Raw genomic sequence first — 20,596 nt, forward strand, 5'->3', positions numbered from 1 at the left:
ATTCTTCCGTTGGTTCGAATTTAATTAGAAGATAATCAACATTAAACTTTACAGCGAAAACATGAAAAAATTCTTTATCTACTTTTCAGAATCATTTTACTTTACTCATCTACTCTCTGAAAAATTATCCCGTTGGTTCAAATTTTGACAGAGATTCAAACACATGACAAAATTCATCGAAATTTGCTTATAAAAATAATAAAACAAAAAACTCAGAGTTCACTGTTCATTATGCCCGGCCTTGTGAAACAGTCCGCGGCCCATGAAAACTGTGCGTCCGCGTGCGCGGCCCAGTGGCCTGCTAAACAACAAGTTGAAGAAAGTGCCATTGCTATGTGACAATAAAAGTGCAATCAAGATGACCAACAATATGGTTCAACATGCAAAAACAAAGCACATTGATGTCCGCCACCATTTTATAAGAGATCATCAACAAAAAGAGGACATTTGCATTAAGAGTGTAGGCACCAAAGATCAACTTACCGATATATTCACCAAGGCATTGGATGAGAAAAGGTTTTGCAAGCTAAGGAATGAGTTGAACATATTGGAATTATTAAATATGCGTTGATACACCCCACTCATATGACATGCCTCTCCTTCGAGCCATCCAAGGTAAAAGTTGATTGGTATGACATATATCCTTGCTAAAGACTTGTTTAGTGCATCTAGACATCTTTCACGTTTAATAGACACATTCATGAAAATCAAATTAATTTGATGATTATATGGTACCACTATTGCTTCTATGCTCATTTTGATCTAATGGTAGCATATGATATGTTTGTGGGCTTGTAAACCTAGTGTTTGATCTAGAAAATGAGCTCTAAGTGTTTAACTCAACATGGTACAAGATAACCCTTATTTGGAGGTGTGAAGAAGCTTATCCTTGGATCAAACCGAGTTAAATATCTTTGGTAAATGATCTAAATTGGACTAAATTTGGGAAAATAGTCCTGACCCCATTGATTGACATTGATAATCTCAACCTATCTATAATTTAAGCATTTGTGGTCATTGATGACAAAGGGGGAGAAATAGTGCATAAAGATAGTGAAAAGACAACACAAAGAGGAGAGAAATAAAGATACAAGTGATAGGGAGATAACTTGACATAAGGGGAGAAATATGACAAAGGAAAGGGATCAATTAAAATTTTGAGCACACAAGTAGGGGGAGCAAGCTCATGAACTTGTATGGTGCATTTGAATGTGCATTTCATATGTTTGCTTGCATGACACAAGTTTTAAATTTTAATATTCATGCTTGTGTGGTGTATGCTAGTTATAGGTTTGAATGATGAAATGAAAATCTAGCATGCATAGGTTATCTAGTAATTTTATTTTTAAGTGTTTCCAAGTAGTATCGAGCTAACCATGGTGCTAAGGATGGTATAATGGTGCACTCCGATTGATATCACGCTTCAAAAGTCCATCCTTTGTACCTTAGCATCATTGGGTAGACATTGTCTCCTATATTGCCTATCTAAGCATAGCACATATGTAGGAGGAGCAATTGCTATCATTTGGGGTTCATAAAACTTATCCATATCCTTTTACACATGGTAAATATGCTTGGACAAGCAACATGGATTCAATTAAATTTTAATTCATATCTTTATGAAAGGATTGTTATCAATTATCAAAAAGAGGGGGATTGAAAGCTCTAGTTTGATTTTGGTGAATTGATGAAACCATAAGTGCTAACCTAGTTTATCAAGTGATCATGAGATAGGTAGCATATTTCAAGTGGTGAAGCAAATGAAGATCATGACATGATGATGGTGACGCCATGGTGATGATCAAGTGCCTGGACTTGAAAAGAAGAAAGAGAAAAACAAAAGGCTCAAGGCAAAGGTATAAATGGTAGGAGCTATTTTGTTTTGGTGATCGAGACACTTAGTGAGTGTGATCACATTTAGGTTCGATAGCCATACTATTAAGAGGGGTGAAACTCGTATTGGAATGCGGTTATCAAAGTGCTACTAGATGCTCTAACTCATTGCATATACATTTAGGATCTAGTGAAGTGCTAACACCTTTAAAAATATTTGTGAAAATATGCTAACACATGTGCACAAGGTGATACACTTTGTGGTTGGCACATTTGAGTAAGGGTTAGGAACTTCACCGGCGCCCTAGACAGAAAAGATGGAGGTCACTGTAAGTGACCGAACGCTGGTCTAGGTTGTACTGGTGCGTCCGGTCAGTGATAGCAGAGGGCGTGCAGCGTCGGTCTCTGATCGGACGCTGACAGAGTGTGTCTGGTCCTGCTGACGTGGCAGCACATAGGGGAGTCACCGTGTGACCGGACGCTGGGTGTGTCCGGTCGAGCATGACCGGACGCGTCCGATCGTGAAAACTCGTCTCTAGATGCTTACTAGAAATGACCGGACGCTGAGGTCTAGTGTACGTTCACTTCACAGCAGCGCGTCCGATCATCACTTGACTGTTGAGATCAGGCGATCAACATTTGAAGAGAGGGGACACGTGACACGCATCGCGTGACCGAACGCTGAGGTCCAGCGTTTGGTCAATATGACCGGAGCGTCTGGTCACCCCGTGTTGTGCCCAGTGAAGGGGTACAATGGCTCTATTTTATGGGGGCTTCTATTTAAGCCCCATGGCCAGCTCTAGCTCACTCTCTTGGCCATTTTTGCATTGACATAGCAACCTTGTGAGCTTAGCCAAAACCCTCCCACTCATCTTCATCATTGATTCTTCATCTTTGTGAGATTAAGAGAGAATCCAAGTGCATTGCTTGAGTGTTTACATCTAGAGGCACTTGGTGTTCGTGTTTCGCTGCGGGATTCGCTTGTTACTCTTGGTGGTTGCCGCCACCTAGACGGCTTGGAGCAGCGAGGATTGTCGAGCGGAGGTTGGTGATTATCTCCGGCTCCGATTGTAGTGATTGTGAGGGGTTCTTGACCTTTCCCCGGTGGAGAGCCAAAAGGTACTCTAGTGGATTGCTCGTGGCTTGTGTGATTCTCATCTTGTGTTGGTTGTGCGGCATCCTATTGAGGGTTTGGCATGTGATGCCAATTAGCGCATGAACCTCCAAGTGAGTAAATCGCCACAATAAGGACTAGCTTGCCGGCAAGCAAGTGAACCTCGGTAAAAAATCATTGTGTCATCATTTGATTCTAAGGTGATTGGTCTTCATTGTTATTCATTCTTGTGATTGATTGACTTCTTCCTCGACTCGGCGGTATAACCTTCTTGCTCACTCTCATTACATTACTGCAAACTAGTTGCCAAGCTCTTTAGTGTAGCTAGTTGTGAGAGCTTGTTAGTTTAGTTAGTGTGGCTCTTTAGTTAGCTTTTGAGAGCACACTAACTTAGTGTAGTGTTGAAAGGTCCTTGTTTGGTTTTGGTAATTGAGTGACAACTTAGGTGGACTAATTGTGTTTATGTGAGATACACAGGTGATTAGTCCACAGGTACATGTGTGTGAGCAACATATGCCATGAAGGTGAAAATGGCTTGGAGATATTGCAAAGCTCACACATATGATGATGAAGGAGCTTAAATGCACATGAGACATGACATTGAGTCATGTGATCAAGGTGGAGAAGATCAAGACAAGACTTGGCTTGATGGACCGGTTGCAAGCGTGAAGGGCAAGTCGAAGGCTTTGGAGTGATGGACCACGTGGCGGTGAAGCTTGAGCAAGACTTGGCGCCAATGGACGATGGCAACGGTGAAGAGCAAGTAGAGTCAAGATCGATGAACCATTATGATCATGTGATGATATGAAGTGGATCATATCATTGTTGATCGTGTTGGTGCATGTGTTGCATCGACATTGAAGGAGATGGAATGGAATGCGCAAGGCAAAGGTATAACCTAGGGCATTTCATTTCACCGGTCATAGGTGTGTAGAGAAGTTTATGACCGGGTTTAGGATAGATGGCCGTACTATCAAGAGGGGCAAACTTGTTTGCATATCGGTCATCTAGTGCCACTCGAGTGATCTAACTTTGCATTGTCGCTAGGAACGAGTGGCGTGGCAAGTTGAGTGGCTAACATCCTTTGGGAAATGATTATGAAAATGCTAACACACATACACATGGTGGTGTACACTTGGTGGTGTTGGCACATTTACAAAGGAGGTGGTGTTTGCAGGGGTGAGATGGGTTTGGGTCCCTCTCTCCCTCCCGCCGAGCTTGTGAGGCGGGATTCGGCGCTTTCGGGAGAATGGAATGTCTATTTTCTATTGCGCCGGATGCAAATTCTGGTGGTTAGCACATTGGTGCAAGGGTGAAGAAGTTAGAAGTGAAAACGAGTTGGTCGCGAAGATGCCGGCGTCGGTCAACTGACCGGACGCTGGATCTGAATGCACCGGACGCTGGAAGGCTGCGTCCGGTCAGGCTGACGTACAGTGACGCAGTAGCTGGAGTGTGACCGGACGCTGGCTGCGTCCGATCGCGTTCGACCGGACGCGTCCGGTCATGCTCGGGAGCTTACTGGAAACGACCGGACGCTGGGGGTTCAGCGTCCGATCAGTTGAGTGCTGCTGCGTCCGGTCAGGTCAAGTGACCGTTGGAACCGGGACACGTGGTCGTCTGTGGGCGACCGGACGCTGAGGTCCAGCGTCCGGTCAACTCGACCGGAGCGTCCGGTCGGCCCGACCGTTGCCCAGTGAAGGGGTAACGGCTAGTTTAGCCCTTGGGGCTATAAATAGAAGTGGCCCTCGGCCATGGCTGGTGTGGAGCACCTCAAGGGACTTAGTGTCCATGCTTGTGAGTGTTTGGGAGCCCTCCATCATACATATACTTGATAGTGATCATTCGATTGTGTGAGTGAGTGATTCTAGTGCGATTGCATCGTGAGGTTGCATCGAGTGGCACTAGGTGATCGAGTTGCAAGCCGGTGGTGCTTGTTACTCTTGGAGGTTGCCACCTTCTAGATGGCTTGGTGGTGGTCTCCGTCGAAGCGCGCAAGAAGCTTGTGTGGCGCTCCGGAGAAGTGCTTGTGAGGGGCATTGTGCTCGCCCCGCGGGAGCCGCGAAGAGCAACTCTAGTAAAGCGTGTCATTGAGCTACCCTCACTCAAGGGGTAGGTTCTTGCGGCGCCCGACGTGTGGGCTTAGCGGGTGATGCTAATTAGCCGCCGAACCACCAAGTGAGCGGTCGACACAACGGGGACTAGCGTGTTGGCAAACACGTGAACCTCGGGAGAAAAATCATCGTGTCAACCTTGTTCTTCCCGTTGGTTTGCATCCCCATTACACAAGCTTGCCATTACTTTTATACATATTAAGCTTGTATAGTTGCTCTTGTAATTAGATAGCTTGTGTAGCTTGCTAATTACCTTCTTGCTTGTGTAGCATAGAAGTAGCTCCCTTGCGTGGCTAATTTGGTTTTAGTAACCTTGTTAGTCACATTGCTTAGTTTGTGTAACTAAGTATTTGCGCTCTCTAATTAGGCATTGATTGCCTTGTTATTGAGCATTGCTAGTGAGCTTAGTTAGCTTTGTGCTTTTTGCTTACTAACATGTGTAGGAACTCCCTTGTCGCTTAAAGTACTAGTGGCCTAGGTTTGTGTAACCTTGCTCCTAGAATTGTTTAGGAGAGCTCTATCTAGCCCGGCACCTTTGTTGCATAATTGTTATCCTTGCAAGGTGCTAGTGAACATATATAGTGGAGTATAGGCTTGGCTAGACCGATAGTTTTAATTCCGCATTTGTATCGGTTAGCCGACGAGATTAAGTTTTAGAAAAGACTATTCACCCCCCCTCTAGTCGCCATCTCGACCCTTCAAGTGTCATTGCTATTGTGTGGATAGAAACTATATAAACTAGAATTGTGGTAGGTGGCTTGCTATTTTAGTAGGCTAGCGCAACACTTGCTTCGCCTCATAATTATCTTACCGGTTTGTTAAGTATTGTTGTAGAAATTTTTAATAGGCTATTCACCCCCCTCTAGCCATTATGATCTTTCATGCGCCCAGGCCGTAACCTAGGCCTGGGCCGGGAAACTCCAACCCCGCCTGGGCTGAAAGAAGCCCAAGCTACGCTGACCGTTCATCGCGATCGGACGGTCAGCCATCATTTGAGCGAGATAAAAAATGCCGCCGCGGCCGTCTCACCCAAAACCCTAGTTTCATTTAAAAAACACCGCCGCGGCCGTCTCACCCAAAACCCTAGTTTCATTTCCTCGTTCCCTTTCTCTCTCTTCCTCAGCGCCGCAGTCAGAAGAGAGAAGGAGCAGCGCATCAGTGCCGCCGCCGGTCCTCTTACACTTGAGAAAAAACGCGACGACGCGGAAGGTGATGGTGCAACCGTGGTACCCCTTGTCGGCGCACGCGTACGACCGGAGCCGCGCGCGGCGCCATCGAGCGGCTCCGCGGTGGTGCCCTATGGCCCGAGGCGAAAAAGCACGCCGGCGGCGAGACCTCGCTCCCCCGGACAACTCGAGTTTTCTTCCCGCGCGGCGTCCAGACGACGGCCGGCGGTGGCGATGGGACGACCGTGCCCCAGGTAGGAACCCCTTCTATCTGTCCTTGCTTCTCTCTCTAGGGTTAGGTCTTAGGGTTTGGGTTTGGCCGGACCCACTGTTCATCTTCCCCGCCTACTCTACACGGGCTAGGGTTAGAGTTACGTATTCATGGGGATTCCTAGGGTTCATCTGAATCACCTCATTCTAAAAGCTTCTTGCTTTCTACCCCAAAGACTAGATCTATACTTAGACCGGTTCTGGTACCATTGTTAGTCATATAGGATCATTAGGAGCATAGATCTAGCCGGTAGAATGGTTCTATTCGTGATAAAAGATGTAGTGCATCCTAATACATGTAGAACTAGAGAGACAGAGAGGGAAGGGAGAGAGAGATGAGACGTCACCGGTCATGAGGGTTTGGCGGTGGAGCTGGAGCCATCCATAGCAATGTCGGTGATGCTGTGAAGTCCGAAATGGTGAAGGCGGTGGTGCGGATGCGGTGCTATCTCGGCGACGACGAGGCAGTGGGTCTTCCCGTCGCTGGCAGCACCGCTCCCTCTAGATCGGGTTAGGGTTTCTCTGTAAGTGGGTTGCGGCGGCTCAGGTCAACCTCGTACCTTGTGCCCCGGCCCCCACCTCCCTTTATGGTGCCGTGCGACGGGGGGCCACCAACTATAGAGCGGTTGGACGCCTCTGATCAGGGCGCGGATCCAAGGGCCCAATTGGCCGTGGTGGAGATCAAACTAACACTGGATGCATGGACAGATCTGATGTCATTGCATCTGTCACCACTCTCCTGCCGGGCAGTTCGGTGCAGCGCACAGTGAACATGGCTTGCTTACTTGTCGTCCTCGTGTACCTGGCCCATGCACGACCTGTCCATTTCAAGAGAAAACGCCGGCAAAAGGCCCATATGCCAAAGCGGGCCATGGACACATCGGCCTCCACATTGGACTTGTTTGATGCGATCTCTCAGGACACGGGATAAACTAGAGGCAGCAGATCCGCAGACGGGACACTGCGAGAATGCAGTGCTTTACCGGAGCACTCACCTGCGACTGCGAGGCATCATCATGCTTGCAGCATCGCATTCCATTTACCCTGCCTGACGTTGGAGAACCTGTCTGTGTTCAGTGGAGGCTGCGCTAGCTAACATGTTTTCCATCTTTCCTGATTCCTTCCTTCCCACTTGTGAAACATATTTTTAATTTGTCGGAGTCTTTTTCCTTCCTCGTTTTAGTGGAACCTTTTTGTTTGCATGTAACTGCATAACCATTTGCTGACACTCACGGGTGCTTTATATGCACTTTCTCATAGAAAAATAGATGGAGGAAAGAGCTCACATAGTCACATGTGTGACAAGAGCTTCGCAACAATAGAAAATGCCATACCCGTTCACACAATGTACAGAAGAGCCTAGCTGACGCCCGACACGGCGTCACTGAATCACCAACACATGGTTGCAAGCCTAGCTGACGCCCGACACGGCGTCACTGAATCACCAACACATGGTTGCATGCGCCTTTAAACGTGTATAAAATGTAGCTAGCATGCAAATTTTGAGCTGAAAACGATACTTGTGCAAGGAGAAGCGCCCCCCCCCCCCCCCCCCCCCCAAAAAAAAATCAGCATGTAAAGACCATGACTATTCACATCGCGTCCCAAAGCAGAACATCATAACTCAGTGAGTGCAATTTTCAAACATAAAATAGCATCCATTCCCATTGCCAGTTCAGTATACTTGGGCCTGGTAGCTTTTCCATTATATCTGTACTCCATACATCAGTAATAATACTACAGTAATGTAATATTGTGTAGCAGTAGCACCCAATGAACAATACATGTCGGGAATACATGAATTAACTTTCTAATTAGATTATCCATTCCAGTATTTTAGTCCAGGCTGGTCTGTATAACCAACTTGGAACACAACTCTTCTCAGTGCACAGCCAGCCATTAGAGATTCAGAAAAACAGCCAAAACAATCAGAAAACAGCATGGTGCCAAGAAACCACCTAAAGCTGTGCACAGACCAAACATTCAAACACGTTTTGATACAGCATCACTGCAATTTCTCAAGTTCGTCGCATCGCTGCTAGCAATCAAGGCACACTGATGTTACTGAAGAACTTTATAAATTTGGCAACAGTAACAGCAGCCAGTAACCCAAGTAGCAACTTTACTGCCGTTCAGTACAGAATTAGCTTGGATTAACCTGAAGTTCGCAAATTTGCACAGCAGAGATGAATTCCATGTAATCTAAAAGGTTATGTATCCTCTGATCCAGCTATCCCAAGACTATAAAACAACTGGGTTCAATCTTCACATACAAGAATGACTGTATGTATTACTTTAAAAAAAAAGAATGACTGTATGTATACAGTCATGTTTGTGGTGATCAAGAAGCGTACAAAGAAACAGCCAAGCAGGACATAGTGCAGTTCAGCTAGCAAGCTTGAAGGCGTCAATAAACAGGCCATATGTGAAACCCATCTTGAAGTTGTTGAGGAGAGCAATAGGGAAGGTAACCTTAGGCCGGCTGTAATAGAACTTTGTCACATACTCAGTCAGCAGGACACAAACAACTGCCGCTAGAACATCATTCACACCCAATGCACCGAAAGAGAGTGAGATTGTCTGTGCAACGTAAAAGCCGCCAAGCAGCGAGATGCCACCAAAAAGAGCTCGCCGCGACCGGCTTCTAAAATAGTCCCTTGAGAGTTCTGGAATGATTCGGATTATGTCAACCAGCCTTCGACGCCCATCATTTCCCTGCACTGCACGGATTCTGAGATACTTGTAAGAGGATTTCTGTGCGAAGTTCCCATAGCTCTGTGAGGGAAACCTTGTCTCTGCATATAGCCCATAGCTAGGAAGACCAGCGGCAATAGAATTTGAAACACCTGACATCGAGATATTTGCGCTGCAATGACAGAAATATTTTCTCTATCAAACTAGCAGCCATAAGAAATGACATTGTCATTGTGCATATATAGTAAAATTAAAAAAAATCCAGAATACAAGTCAAAAAGGAAATAAATTATGCAGAGTACAAAAAAGATGGTATGCACAAGTAATAATAGGACTATAATGAATTAATGACTGGCCGTATTACCAGCAGCATATTCAGAGAAAAAACCTCGACCAGCTGGGGGCATGATCGTCCACCTAGGCAATGCTTTTAAGATAAAAGAACCCAATCTTGCTGGCTGAGAAAATCCCTGAACCCCATCTTTGCTGATAAGAGGATTATTTTAACCAGACTAAATTCGCTACCACAGGGAGTTGAACCTAGGATCTGGAGGTGCTACTAAACCTTTGTAACCACTAGGCTACAAGCCCTTTCACGCATATACAGAGAAGAAAGGTACAAATCCTATTTTAGGCTGTCTATTGCTCCAATGATTTAGATATGCAGTGCGCTTGATGGTACTACTAAATATCACTCTATTAAGCCATCTCTAATAGTTGAAAATGCTTGCACTAAAGGGGTGTATGCATTAGGTAGCTGGAAATTCCTAAATTCTAGCGCACAACAAGAATAATTAAAAACAACATATTGTTAGTCAACAGAAGTATATAGTGGTTCACATCATGCAATTATACGCATAATGTACTTATTTATCCTTTAGTTTCTCTTTATAGTGCAGTACTTTAGTCAGTCAACACAAGCTTACTCTGACTACACACCATCATGATTCACAAAGATCTGGAAGACAATAACAGGAATGCACCATCTAAGGTAGAAAACAGAACAAGCTTAAAGGATTTACAAAAAAGTGACCTTGAAGGCCAAATCTCCAGCTTCTGACCATACCACTAAGTAATATAAATATATAATCAAAGAAAAATGTAGGAAATAAGGAAGAATATCATTGAGTTGCCAAAACTTTGCCTCAGTTCCTCTAAATACCACAACATCTTCCAATTTAATTTCGAACAATACCATTTCCATCACTTTGGGACTAAAGGGTTAAAGTTGGACAAAATTCACACACCAAATACCCTTATTGTCTTCAAATTATTAGGTGCTTCAGAGTTTGAGCAAGCACGTTAACTTTGAGAAACCTCATAGTTTCATCCATATAAGCAAAATGATTCCACAAGGGAAGAATTAAAGGCGGAATTCAAGTGGGACATGGGAGCAGATCCAGAAAATATGCACAGCTATGCACAATCTATGGATGGAAGCACACAAGTTTTCCTGTTATCAATAACATAGTCACTGTACCAACTGTAACAGTTCAATATTTCGTAAGTTCGAAATTATGCCAATTGCAATAGAGCGTTCAAGTCAATCCATCAAACACTCTTACATGGCTGAACATTACATAGTACCTAAAGAAATTTAGAGTGCCAGCCAAATGAATTTTTCTCATACTTTGGAAGTCCTTAAAACTACATATTTCATACAAATGAATGAATGATTCAGCTTGTCTAGTCCAATAGTCTAATTCAAAATGTTCAGATTCCTAATCAGTTAATTGCCAAATTTAAAGGCACATCAAGGAAAGGAAGAGGGGAGGAATACCCAGACGCCCTCTGCTGCTCTGCCGCAGACCTTTTTCTCTTGCCGACCGCGGTCCGTCCCTGCCCGTTGCTAGATCTGGCCGGTGAGAGCTGGCGCCAAGGGGCAGGGACCAAAAATTGGAGTTTGCTAATTCATCACTCAGATCAAGATTACGAGTTTATACAACCAGTGAAGCAGCGAATTAATTCACCAATAGGCAATAGCTTTGCATGGCCATCAACGGAGAAATCAGAGGGAGAGAAAAGGAGATGCGGCGGAGGAGAGGGATGAGGGCGGTGTGGTGTGTGCTGTTGCTAGCAGGTGGACCATGAAGACGGACTCTCCAACTCCATGTTCCTCTGCAGATGGGCCCAGGCCCACTTGCAGAAACAGAATTGCTTTCCAAAATTATTATTTACCGAAATGCCCTGCCCTTCACTAGGGTTTAGGCCGTTAGGCCCCACCTCCGGGCTCCGGCGCCCCAAAACCTCCATGGCCGGTGCTTCAATTCCCGCCGCCTCCTTCTCCTCCTCCTCCCTCCTTTCCACCCCCACCTCCGTAGCCCTTCATCGGACCGCCTCCACCCCATGATTAGCCGCCGCGCGGCGGCCACGGCAGCCCTACGCGCCTCTCTGCGGCGTGCCTGCTCTTCCTCCTCCCACGCCGCCGACCCCGACGACCAACTGCTTGGTCTCGTGGAAGCCCCCGAGCCGCAGCGCGGATCCCGTCTCTCATCCAAGGACTTCGCCTTTCTTCAGGAGCCCACCGCTGCCCTCCACGCCGCGGCCCTCCCGCCGCCGGAGGCCGTCCTTATATCCAAGGCGATCCGAGCCTACGCCGCCGACTTCGACGGCGAGGCGGAGCGGTTCCTGCGTCGGCACCGGGACTTCCTGAACGACGCTGTGGTTGTGGCGGTGCTCCGGTCGGTGCGCACCCCGGAGCTCTGTGTCAGGTTCTTCCTCTGGGCCGAGCGGCAGGTGGGGTACAGCCACACCGGCGCCTGCTACAACGCGCTGGCGGAGGTATTGCATTTTGATGACCGTGCTAGGACCACCGAGAGGCTGCTGAGGGAGATTGGGGAGGATGACCGTGAGGTGCTCGGCAGATTGCTCAATGTGATTGTACGGAAATGCTGCCGCCATGGAGCGTGGGACAAGGCGCTGGAGGAGCTCGGGAGACTCAAGGATTTTGGGTACAGGCCGTCAGGTGCGACCTATAATGCTCTGGTCCAGGTGCTTGCAACCGCGGGGCAGATGGACATGGGTTTTCGTGTGCAGAAGGAGATGTCAGAGTCGGGGTTCTGCATGGATAAGTTCACAGTTGGGTGCTTTGCACAGGCGCTGTGTAACAAGGGGCGATGGTCTGACGCACTTGTCATGATAGAGAGGGAGGATTTCAAACTTGACACGGTGTTGTGCACCCAGATGATCAGTGGACTGATGGAGGCCTCCCTTTTTAATGAGGCCATTTCATTCCTTCATAGGATGCGATGCAACTCATGCATCCCCAATGTGGTCACATATAGAACACTTCTCACTGGATTTTTGAAAAAGAAGCAGCTTGGCTGGTGCAAGAGGATAATCAACATGATGATGAAGGAGGGTTGCAATCCAAACCCCTCCTTGTTTAATTCTCTTGTGCATAGTTATTGCAATGCCAGGGATTATCCATATGCGTATAAACTTTTAAAGAGGATGGCTGATTGTGGTTGCCCTCCCGGCTATGTCGTATACAACATTTTTATTGGAAGCATATGTGGTGGAGAAGAATTGCCAAGCCCTGACTTGTTGGCTTTGGCGGAAAAAGTTTATGAGGAGATGCTGACTTCTAGTTGCGTTCTTAATAAGGTGAACACTGCAAATTTTGCTCGATGCCTTTGTGGTATGGGGAAATTTGATATGGCATTTCAGATCATTAAGGTGATGATGAGAAAAGGTTTTGTACCCGACACGAGCACATACTCTAAGGTGATTACCTTTTTATGTGAGGCTATGAAAGTAGAAAAGGCTTTCCTTTTGTTCCAAGAGATGAAGAGTGTCGGTGTTAATCCTGATGTTTATACATACACAATTTTGATTGATAGCTTTTGTAAGGCTGGTCTTATTGAACAGGCGCGGAGCTGGTTTGACGAAATGAGGAGTATTGGCTGCTCCCCAAATGTAGTAACATACACTGCATTGCTTCATGCTTACCTGAAAGCAAAGCAGCTACCTCAGGCTAGTGACATTTTTAACAGAATGATTGATGCTGGCTGTCCTCCCAATACCATTACCTACAGCGCACTAATTGATGGCCTCTGTAAGGCAGGTGAAAGCCAAAAGGCTTGTGAAGTCTACACCAAATTGATAGGAACTTCTGACAATGTAGGATCTGATTTTTACTTTGAAGGCGAGCACACAGACTCCATTGCTCCAAATGTTGTCACATATGGTGCACTCATAGATGGTCTGTGTAAGGCACACAAGGTGGTTGATGCTCGAGAATTGCTAGATGCTATGTTATCGAATGGGTGCGAGCCAAATCACATTATATATGATGCCTTGATTGATGGCTTTTGCAAAGTTGGAAAGATTGACAATGCTCAGGAGGTATTTTTGAGGATGTCTAAGTGTGGCTACTTGCCTACGGTGCATACATACACCTCCTTAATTGATGCGATGTTTAAGGACAGAAGGCTTGATCTAGCCATGAAAGTTCTCTCTCAAATGGTGGAGAGTTCTTGCACTCCTAATGTCGTCACTTACACAGCTATGATTGATGGACTATGCAAAATAGGTGAATGTCAAAAGGCCTTAAAGCTGCTGTCAATGATGGAAAAGAAGGGTTGCAACCCAAATGTTGTGACTTACACTTCTCTAATAGATGGATTGGGAAAATCTGGTAAAGTTGATTTGAGTCTTCAGCTTTTTACACAAATGAGCACACAAGGGTGTGCCCCTAATTATGTTACCTACAGAGTTCTGATAAACCATTGCTGTGCTGCTGGTCTTTTGGATGAGGCACATTCACTGCTAAGTGAAATGAAGCAGACTTACTGGCCAAAACATTTGCAAGGATACTGCAGTGTAGTTCAAGGTTTTAGCAAGAAGTTCATTGCTTCTCTTGGATTGTTGGAGGAGCTGGAATCACATGGCACGGTGCCAATAGGTCCTGTTTATGGGTTGCTCATTGATAATTTCTCCAAGGCTGGCAGACTGGAGAAAGCCTTGGATTTACACAAAGAGATGATGGAAGTCTCATCATCACTAAACATAACCAGCAAGGATACATACACTTCATTGATCCAGGCACTTTGTTTGGCATCTCAGCTTGAAAAGGCATTTGAATTATACAGTGAAATAACAAGGAAAGGTGTTGTGCCAGAATTAAGTGTCTTTATTTGCCTCATAAAGGGGCTAATCAAAGTAAATAAGTGGAATGAAGCCCTGCAGTTGTGTTACAGCATATGTGATGAGGTCAGTCCACTTGTCACATAACTGCTCCAACTAAATATATCTCCTTATTTAGGCAAATATCACATTAACCCCCCTGAACATTTTTATTGTCGTCTATTGGTTGATTTTGGCCCCCAGACTGTCTGGTTCTGTCTAATCACACCTTCCAGTAGGTCTCATAACGGCAAGTTTACATGGCTGTCAAGCTTTTGCCAAGTAGGATGCCAAGCATGCACCAACCAAACATTCATTCAATATGCCTTTATCATATTCAACCAAACAATTATTGATAAGTTTTGGTTTGAAACCTTGCTTTGCATGATGGTGCCTCACACTAGCAAATTATACTTGATTCATTTATTAATATGACTTGCTTAAATAGCTTTCCATAAGTGTGGTAGTGGCATGCCTGATGATGCAGCATATTTTGGCACAACTGTATTAGTTCTAGTGCAGCAGTGTTCATCTCATCTTTTCCATGCTGTATCTCCATTTCTCCAACCTAAATAGTAAAAGTGTAATTTTGAGCAGGTTGCGCAATTTGGCATTGATTGCCTCATCACACTTCTAGCTGCACTAAGTTGTGCCCTAATCTTTCGTTTTAATTTTCATGCTGCTGTATCATACTCTCTCTGGAGAATTACTAATATCGGGTATTGGACCAGGGTGTGAACTGGCAGAGCAACAACTCTTTTGATGGAGGGTAGAGCTTTGTTTTCTTACATGGTTACTCCAAATGAAAGCATTGTCCCCTAAGAGCTTATTTTTATTGGGGTGATTTGGTTCAAATCAAATTAAACTTATTTGAATGATTTCCTGTTCCAAACATCCCTCTAGGGAGTCATTCATTTCTGACATCTTACTGGAAGATTACAGTATGATGTGGTGATCCAGGAGATTAAGGATTAGAATGTGCTTTTGTGCAACTCATTGATGGCTTGGGAAGACAGCACTATGGGATGATTAAAACTGTATATGTTCATATATGACCTTTCTGGGTGCTGAAGGATAGCTGCACTCATGTAAGCATAGCTCTAGTTCATAATGGTAGACAATCTATTATGCTGTTAGCTGATTATCATCATATTTGTGCTCTTATAAAATATGGATTATCAAATTATCTCCTTCAGTGCTGCACACCATTTTACATTGTCAGTTTCCCTTTTCTATATTTAGGACTAGCTGGTTTACCTTCAGATGGACAAAGGATCATCTCAATGTCTATCAAGAATAACCTCTGTATATGAGTTACTGATGGTTAGACACAAGGGTGAAATATGCGGTGAAAGAAAACTTCCTGAAGTTCACAATTCTCTATTCATCAGTTCAGTGATTCATCCTTCTAGCTCCTTCCAGTATTTTTGCTCTCATAATAGAGCAATAAAGATGCGATGTAATCACAGAAATGTACTACAGTTCACTGTACAAATGTAATAATTCAAGTTATAAACTGTTAATATCTAGTGATATTCTATCAGAGCAAAACATTTCATCCATTGCTGTTGGATCATCAAATTTTGACCTTGTTTTACTTTGCAAGTGTTAATTAATTGAGTGCTTATTGATTCACAGTGTGTTTCAAATCTCTAGCTTTTGTTCCTATTTCTTTATTCCATTTATGTGGAGATAATACCCTCGCGGTGGTTTTGTCAAGCCCTTAATTAGCTTTGGAACTACAGTTCTTTCCATGTTACTATTTTAGTTAAACATATTCTGAATTGGATATTTGGATTGCTTTGGTGTTGTGTCAATATGCCTGGTGTAGAGGTTAACTGGTGACTGGTGAGTAATCGTGCTGTATGCCAGGAAGCATCACGTCGAAGGCCCAGATCAGATTACCATCGGTCAAATGCCAAGGTCTTGTATTTGTTTGCTCACATATGCTACATGCATTTGAATATACCATGTTTACTAGATGCTGCCACAGTGCTTCACACAACTATACACGCATAGAGAACTTCATCGTTTTATGCTGCACTGATATTTGAAAGTGTTGCATCCTTGCATGGCTTGTATTTAATACTGGGCCAAATGAGTTTTCTGGTTCATCTGCATCTATTATGTTATGTATTATGATGAAAGCATAGGGAAATGATTCCTTATGCTTTTCCAGAAAGAAAACATTACTTTTGTGTAGAACATATTAACCTTTTGCTTTAAATTTGCAGCGGTGACTGAAAAGATACTACGGAATGCATGACTCTGCATTGCATTTTGTAGCCAGGGTACTGCCCTTTGATTGATTTGGTAAGTGATGTCAGCTACTACTTACTAAGGAATGCATGGCTCTTCATTGCTTTGTGTGGCCAGGGTACTGGCCTTTGATTGAATTCGTAAATGATGTCAGTAGTAGTGCTTTTACATTCCTTGTTTATGAGCCTCCATATCCCGCGGTCTTCTGATACCTGTGTTTTTTTTTTGGAGTCTTGAGATTTCCAATGAGCATCGTATATTTTGCTGATGTCATGACACTGAATGGTTCTTTTATAGAGAGGAGAAAAAGAAAACAGACCCAGGTATGCTGCTCCATGCCAGTGATGCACTCTGGTAAGCTGTTTTGTAATAACAGATAACGAGCGCTACGTTGCAAAGATTCGCAGTTCTTTCGACTAGATCTGAGGGTTCTGAAGCAGACTGCAAAGGTCACAGGGTTGGCTGGAAAACAGTTAAAAAAAGTTGGTCATGAGGCAGATGTGTTGATTTATTGATTGTGAATCTGAGATCTCAAGAACTAGATTATTGCTCAATTTGTGAAATCTTTTTCTTTTTCTGAGACAGTCCCATGAGTTACCTTTGGAGTTTGGACACGTAAAAAATTTGTGCGCTTTGTGGGTACTTTTTTTAATGACGTTGAAATTTGCAAGTGATGACTAATCTTTGTTGGCCCCAATGCTGAGTATCAGACTGCTTGTTATTGTTTTAGTGACGAATCACGGACAAATTGCTGGGCACTTTTGTTCAGTGCATCTATGCTATTCTGCCTCCTAAACCTGAACATGAGGCCCGCGTTTAAGTGTACACTAAGGTTTTGCTTTAATAAGAACACTTTGGCATCATCGTTTTATTAAGATTGCATGATTGTTGCCTTGTTGTTAAAATCACTAAGGCTTTGCTTTAATAAGAATACTTTGGCGTCATCGTTTTATTAAGAACGCATGATTGTTGCCTTTTGGTAAGATCGTGCAAATGTGGGCGGATGACTCCGCCGCTCCGGGAACCTTTCCATTCCATGGCACGCGCCGTCTTCTTCTGGGATTTGGATTTGGGGGTACCAAGACGCGAGAGCGAGACGTGCCCCCCCCCCCCCCCCCCCCCCCCCCCCCCAAAAGAGGTGCCCGTCTCCGGCGACGGCGACCCGTGAGGACCCCTGTTCCTGCAAGTCCCATCCGTCACGCGACGAATGGGATGCTCCCACGTGAACGGGCACTTGCCTCACTTGTTCTCCGGTCAAGATTATCATGCCAGCGACAGTTCGGCCCCGTCGATTCGCCCAATCTGACGATTCACTTCCTCCACGTAACAGGGCTCTGTGCCTTTCCTGCCCTAGTGCCCTGGATCTCTCTCTTCTCCGAAAGGCAGAAGAAGCCCCCAATGTCAACCTTCGTTTGATCAGATGAGATCTTTCAGCCACGCTCCCAAAGCGAGCTTCTTCAGCTTAGAGGCCTTTCAGCCACACTCCGAAAGAGAGCTTCTTCCTGTATTCTGCAAGTGCAAGTGGGAACACAGCATCAGAAGGGAGGCGGTTTTGACACGGTGTAAGTCACAGGAATAAAATGGGATTCCATGGACCCCCTACTGATTATGCAAGAACAAATGTAGTAAGCCTTATCTATCTCCCCCCGCTTTCCGCCCCCTATTTTATCTCAATCCCATCAAGTCCGCAGACATATTCTTGCTATGACAGAAAGATTAGGGCATTTGTATTTCACAAATCATATTCTACCAGAAAGACGGAAGGATAGCCCGAACAGAGATGCCAAAGAGCCAATGCGCCTCTGGGAGTGTTATTAGATCAGAATTCAGAAACTACACTAAGCGCTGACCCTCAAGAGGTCATATTCCGTCAGACAAACTAGGAGGGATGTACGGAGTACGATGAACTTGCGTACAAAACTTACTAGCACCATATGCTGTCATAACTTCTACGTCACAATTGGCATTACCAAACTCTTGAGGGGCTGCCGCATAGGAGCATCAGAGACGGTCCAAGTGAATCTTCCCGTGTGTTGTAGGGGTCCAGTCAGGACAGTTGCCCACTCTAGAGATAGTACATTATGACAGTAATAAAAGGTATATTGTCCATATTGTTCGGATGACTATATATAAATTATAATTGACACAAAAGAGGGATTAAGCAGCTCTATTTATTACATGGTATTGCCAGGTTCATCCATCATGCATACAGATAAGCAAACTGCATTTGATTTCAAATTTTCTGACAACTAAAAACAGAGCTTCCATCTTTAAATCACATACAGATTTTCCCATAATTCATATGGCAGTAATAAGGACAGAAACAGCTACAGAGTGATATGTTTAGATAGAAAGATTTGCACAGATATGAATAGACATACCAGAATAGTAGTATAAAGACAAAAACACAATATACCACCTTATCATCATTATCTAAACAGCAGTGCTATTTTATAATCTTCGGAGGATGAACAAGACTTGATTCTGAGTTCTAGATGTCGGCTTGCACTGAAATAAGCCACACAGCTGTACCACTAATTTGCTTCCCAAGCATCTATCTTAGTAAAAGCAGTACCAAGTGAAGAAAGAAATTATTATTTTGGGAGGAGACAATGAACAAGTATCAAGAAAATCTCTTACCACTTTTTATCGTTGAAGTCTAATATTCCCAGCAGATAATGTTTCACTTGAGGAACTTCTTCCAAGTTCCACCTTCCACCATTTGTAATGAGAAGGCAATCTTCATTACAGTAACACTAGAGTGGTATCTTTACTTTGTACGCTCTAGTAAAATGATGGCCAGGAGTTCCTGCATTCACTGAAAGTGGAAGTGAGCACCTGCTGTGAGGAGGTTAAACAGCCTCCCCACCAGGTAAGTAGCCTTTTCCCAGGCATGTAAGTTCTAGCCTGTACAACTCAAAGACGTATTAGAAGAGCAAGTGCTAGGGAATTCAGGCTCACTTTCCCCATTTGCCTAGTAGAACTTTTATTAACGAAAGAGTGAGGGAATGTTCATGCTGCAAGGAAAGAAGATGAGGTGTCAACCTGATAGACAAGTCAAAAGGCAACCCACTTTTCACGAGGAACATATCATGTCCAGGGTTACAGATATAGGGAATAAATTAGTGTAGTCATCAGATTTTATTCATCAATGTGGAATTACCATGGAGACTCCTATTTTTTGTAAGCCCAGATAGTGGACGGGCCTATATATCTTAAAGTTGAGATTCTAAGGCATCTAGAGCACACGACTCCTGATATCATGAATGCCTTCAGCACTTCAGGTTGCAAGTATAAATAGGACACGTACCTGCACCCATCAGTGCACCCAAGTTCATATTTGAGGCCAAAACAGCTTCTTTGTTCTCTAGAGCGCAGGCCTGTAGAAAGACTCTAGAACGCAGCCTATTTTTTACTCACAACCTCCAAATTAGCATTCTTGACTAACCATGTCAAGGGATCCACTAGTAGTAGGACATGTAGTAGGTGACATTTTGGACCCATTTATTAAAACAGCCTCACTTAAGGTTCTGTATAACAACAAGGAACTGACCAATGGATCTGAGCTCAAGCCATCACAAGTAGCAAATGAACCAAGGGTTGAAATTTCTGGGCGCGAAATGAGGGACCTTTACACTCTGGTAAGTCCATAACTAGTTCATTACTACATTGAGCAGTATTAAGTTTAGTTAAAGTGAATACAAGGTATTAGGGTCAATAAAAAAAATCATATGCGTAACTGCACAAGATCTCTTTTTATAAAACTAAGTACACGATCTCTTATTTGTAACACCTGCTTTTGGAGTTCATCACCTTTAGTTGTTTTCAGTGCCCACATAGCAATGAAAACAAAGAATCTCAACTTTCCATAAGTTGTACAACCTCTTCTTTATGGATTGAAAAGGACCTCTGCACTTCCATTTTATTTCATGTACCATCCATATGTTTGATAGCATCGGCACATGCTGCATCTTGTACATGGTGCTGACTGGAATCAAAGTTATGTCCTCAATAAGTACAGG

General features: G+C 44.3%; 3 protein-coding genes across 3 annotated transcripts in view; 2 read left to right on the top strand and 1 right to left on the bottom strand.

Moving 5' to 3' along the window:
• Window positions 1-8,131: 8,131 nt before the first annotated feature.
• Window positions 8,132-11,271, bottom strand: LOC136496373 (uncharacterized). The gene is made up of 2 exons (XM_066492034.1): window positions 10,969-11,271; window positions 8,132-9,360 (listed from the first exon to the last, which is right to left on the bottom strand). Exon 2 carries the CDS (start codon window positions 9,345-9,347, stop codon window positions 8,880-8,882), a length of 468 nt encoding a protein of 155 aa, XP_066348131.1. The 5' UTR covers window positions 9,348-9,360; window positions 10,969-11,271; the 3' UTR covers window positions 8,132-8,879.
• A 24-nt stretch (window positions 11,272-11,295) lies between these two features.
• Window positions 11,296-16,030, top strand: LOC136496371 (pentatricopeptide repeat-containing protein At1g06710, mitochondrial-like). Its single transcript, XM_066492032.1, has 2 exons — window positions 11,296-14,402; window positions 15,047-16,030. The coding sequence occupies exons 1-2, from the start codon at window positions 11,535-11,537 to the stop codon at window positions 15,086-15,088; spliced, it is 2,910 nt and encodes a 969-aa protein (XP_066348129.1). The 5' UTR covers window positions 11,296-11,534; the 3' UTR covers window positions 15,089-16,030.
• Window positions 16,031-17,950: 1,920 nt separating this feature from the next.
• The window catches only part of LOC136496372 (protein FLOWERING LOCUS T-like), a 4,108-nt gene continuing 1,462 nt past the window's right edge, over window positions 17,951-20,596 (top strand). Inside the window, exon 1 of the mRNA XM_066492033.1 lies at window positions 17,951-20,215. Within this exon, the coding sequence (XP_066348130.1) occupies window positions 20,024-20,215 (192 nt within the window). The 5' untranslated portion in view covers window positions 17,951-20,023. The remainder of the gene's footprint in view (window positions 20,216-20,596) is intronic.

This window comes from Miscanthus floridulus, chromosome 12 (assembly GCF_019320115.1).
Source record: "Miscanthus floridulus cultivar M001 chromosome 12, ASM1932011v1, whole genome shotgun sequence".
In the NCBI taxonomy this organism is placed as follows: domain Eukaryota; kingdom Viridiplantae; phylum Streptophyta; class Magnoliopsida; order Poales; family Poaceae; genus Miscanthus; species Miscanthus floridulus.

Coding starts and splice junctions, on each gene's coding strand:
- LOC136496373 (XM_066492034.1), bottom strand. CDS start 9,347: ATGTCAGGTGTTTCAAATTCTATTGCCGCTGGTCTTCCTAGCTATGGG.
- LOC136496371 (XM_066492032.1), top strand. CDS start 11,535: ATGATTAGCCGCCGCGCGGCGGCCACGGCAGCCCTACGCGCCTCTCTG. Junction 14,403..15,046: donor GTTACAGCATATGTGATGAG/GTCAGTCCACTT, acceptor GTATTGGACCAG/GGTGTGAACTGGCAGAGCAA.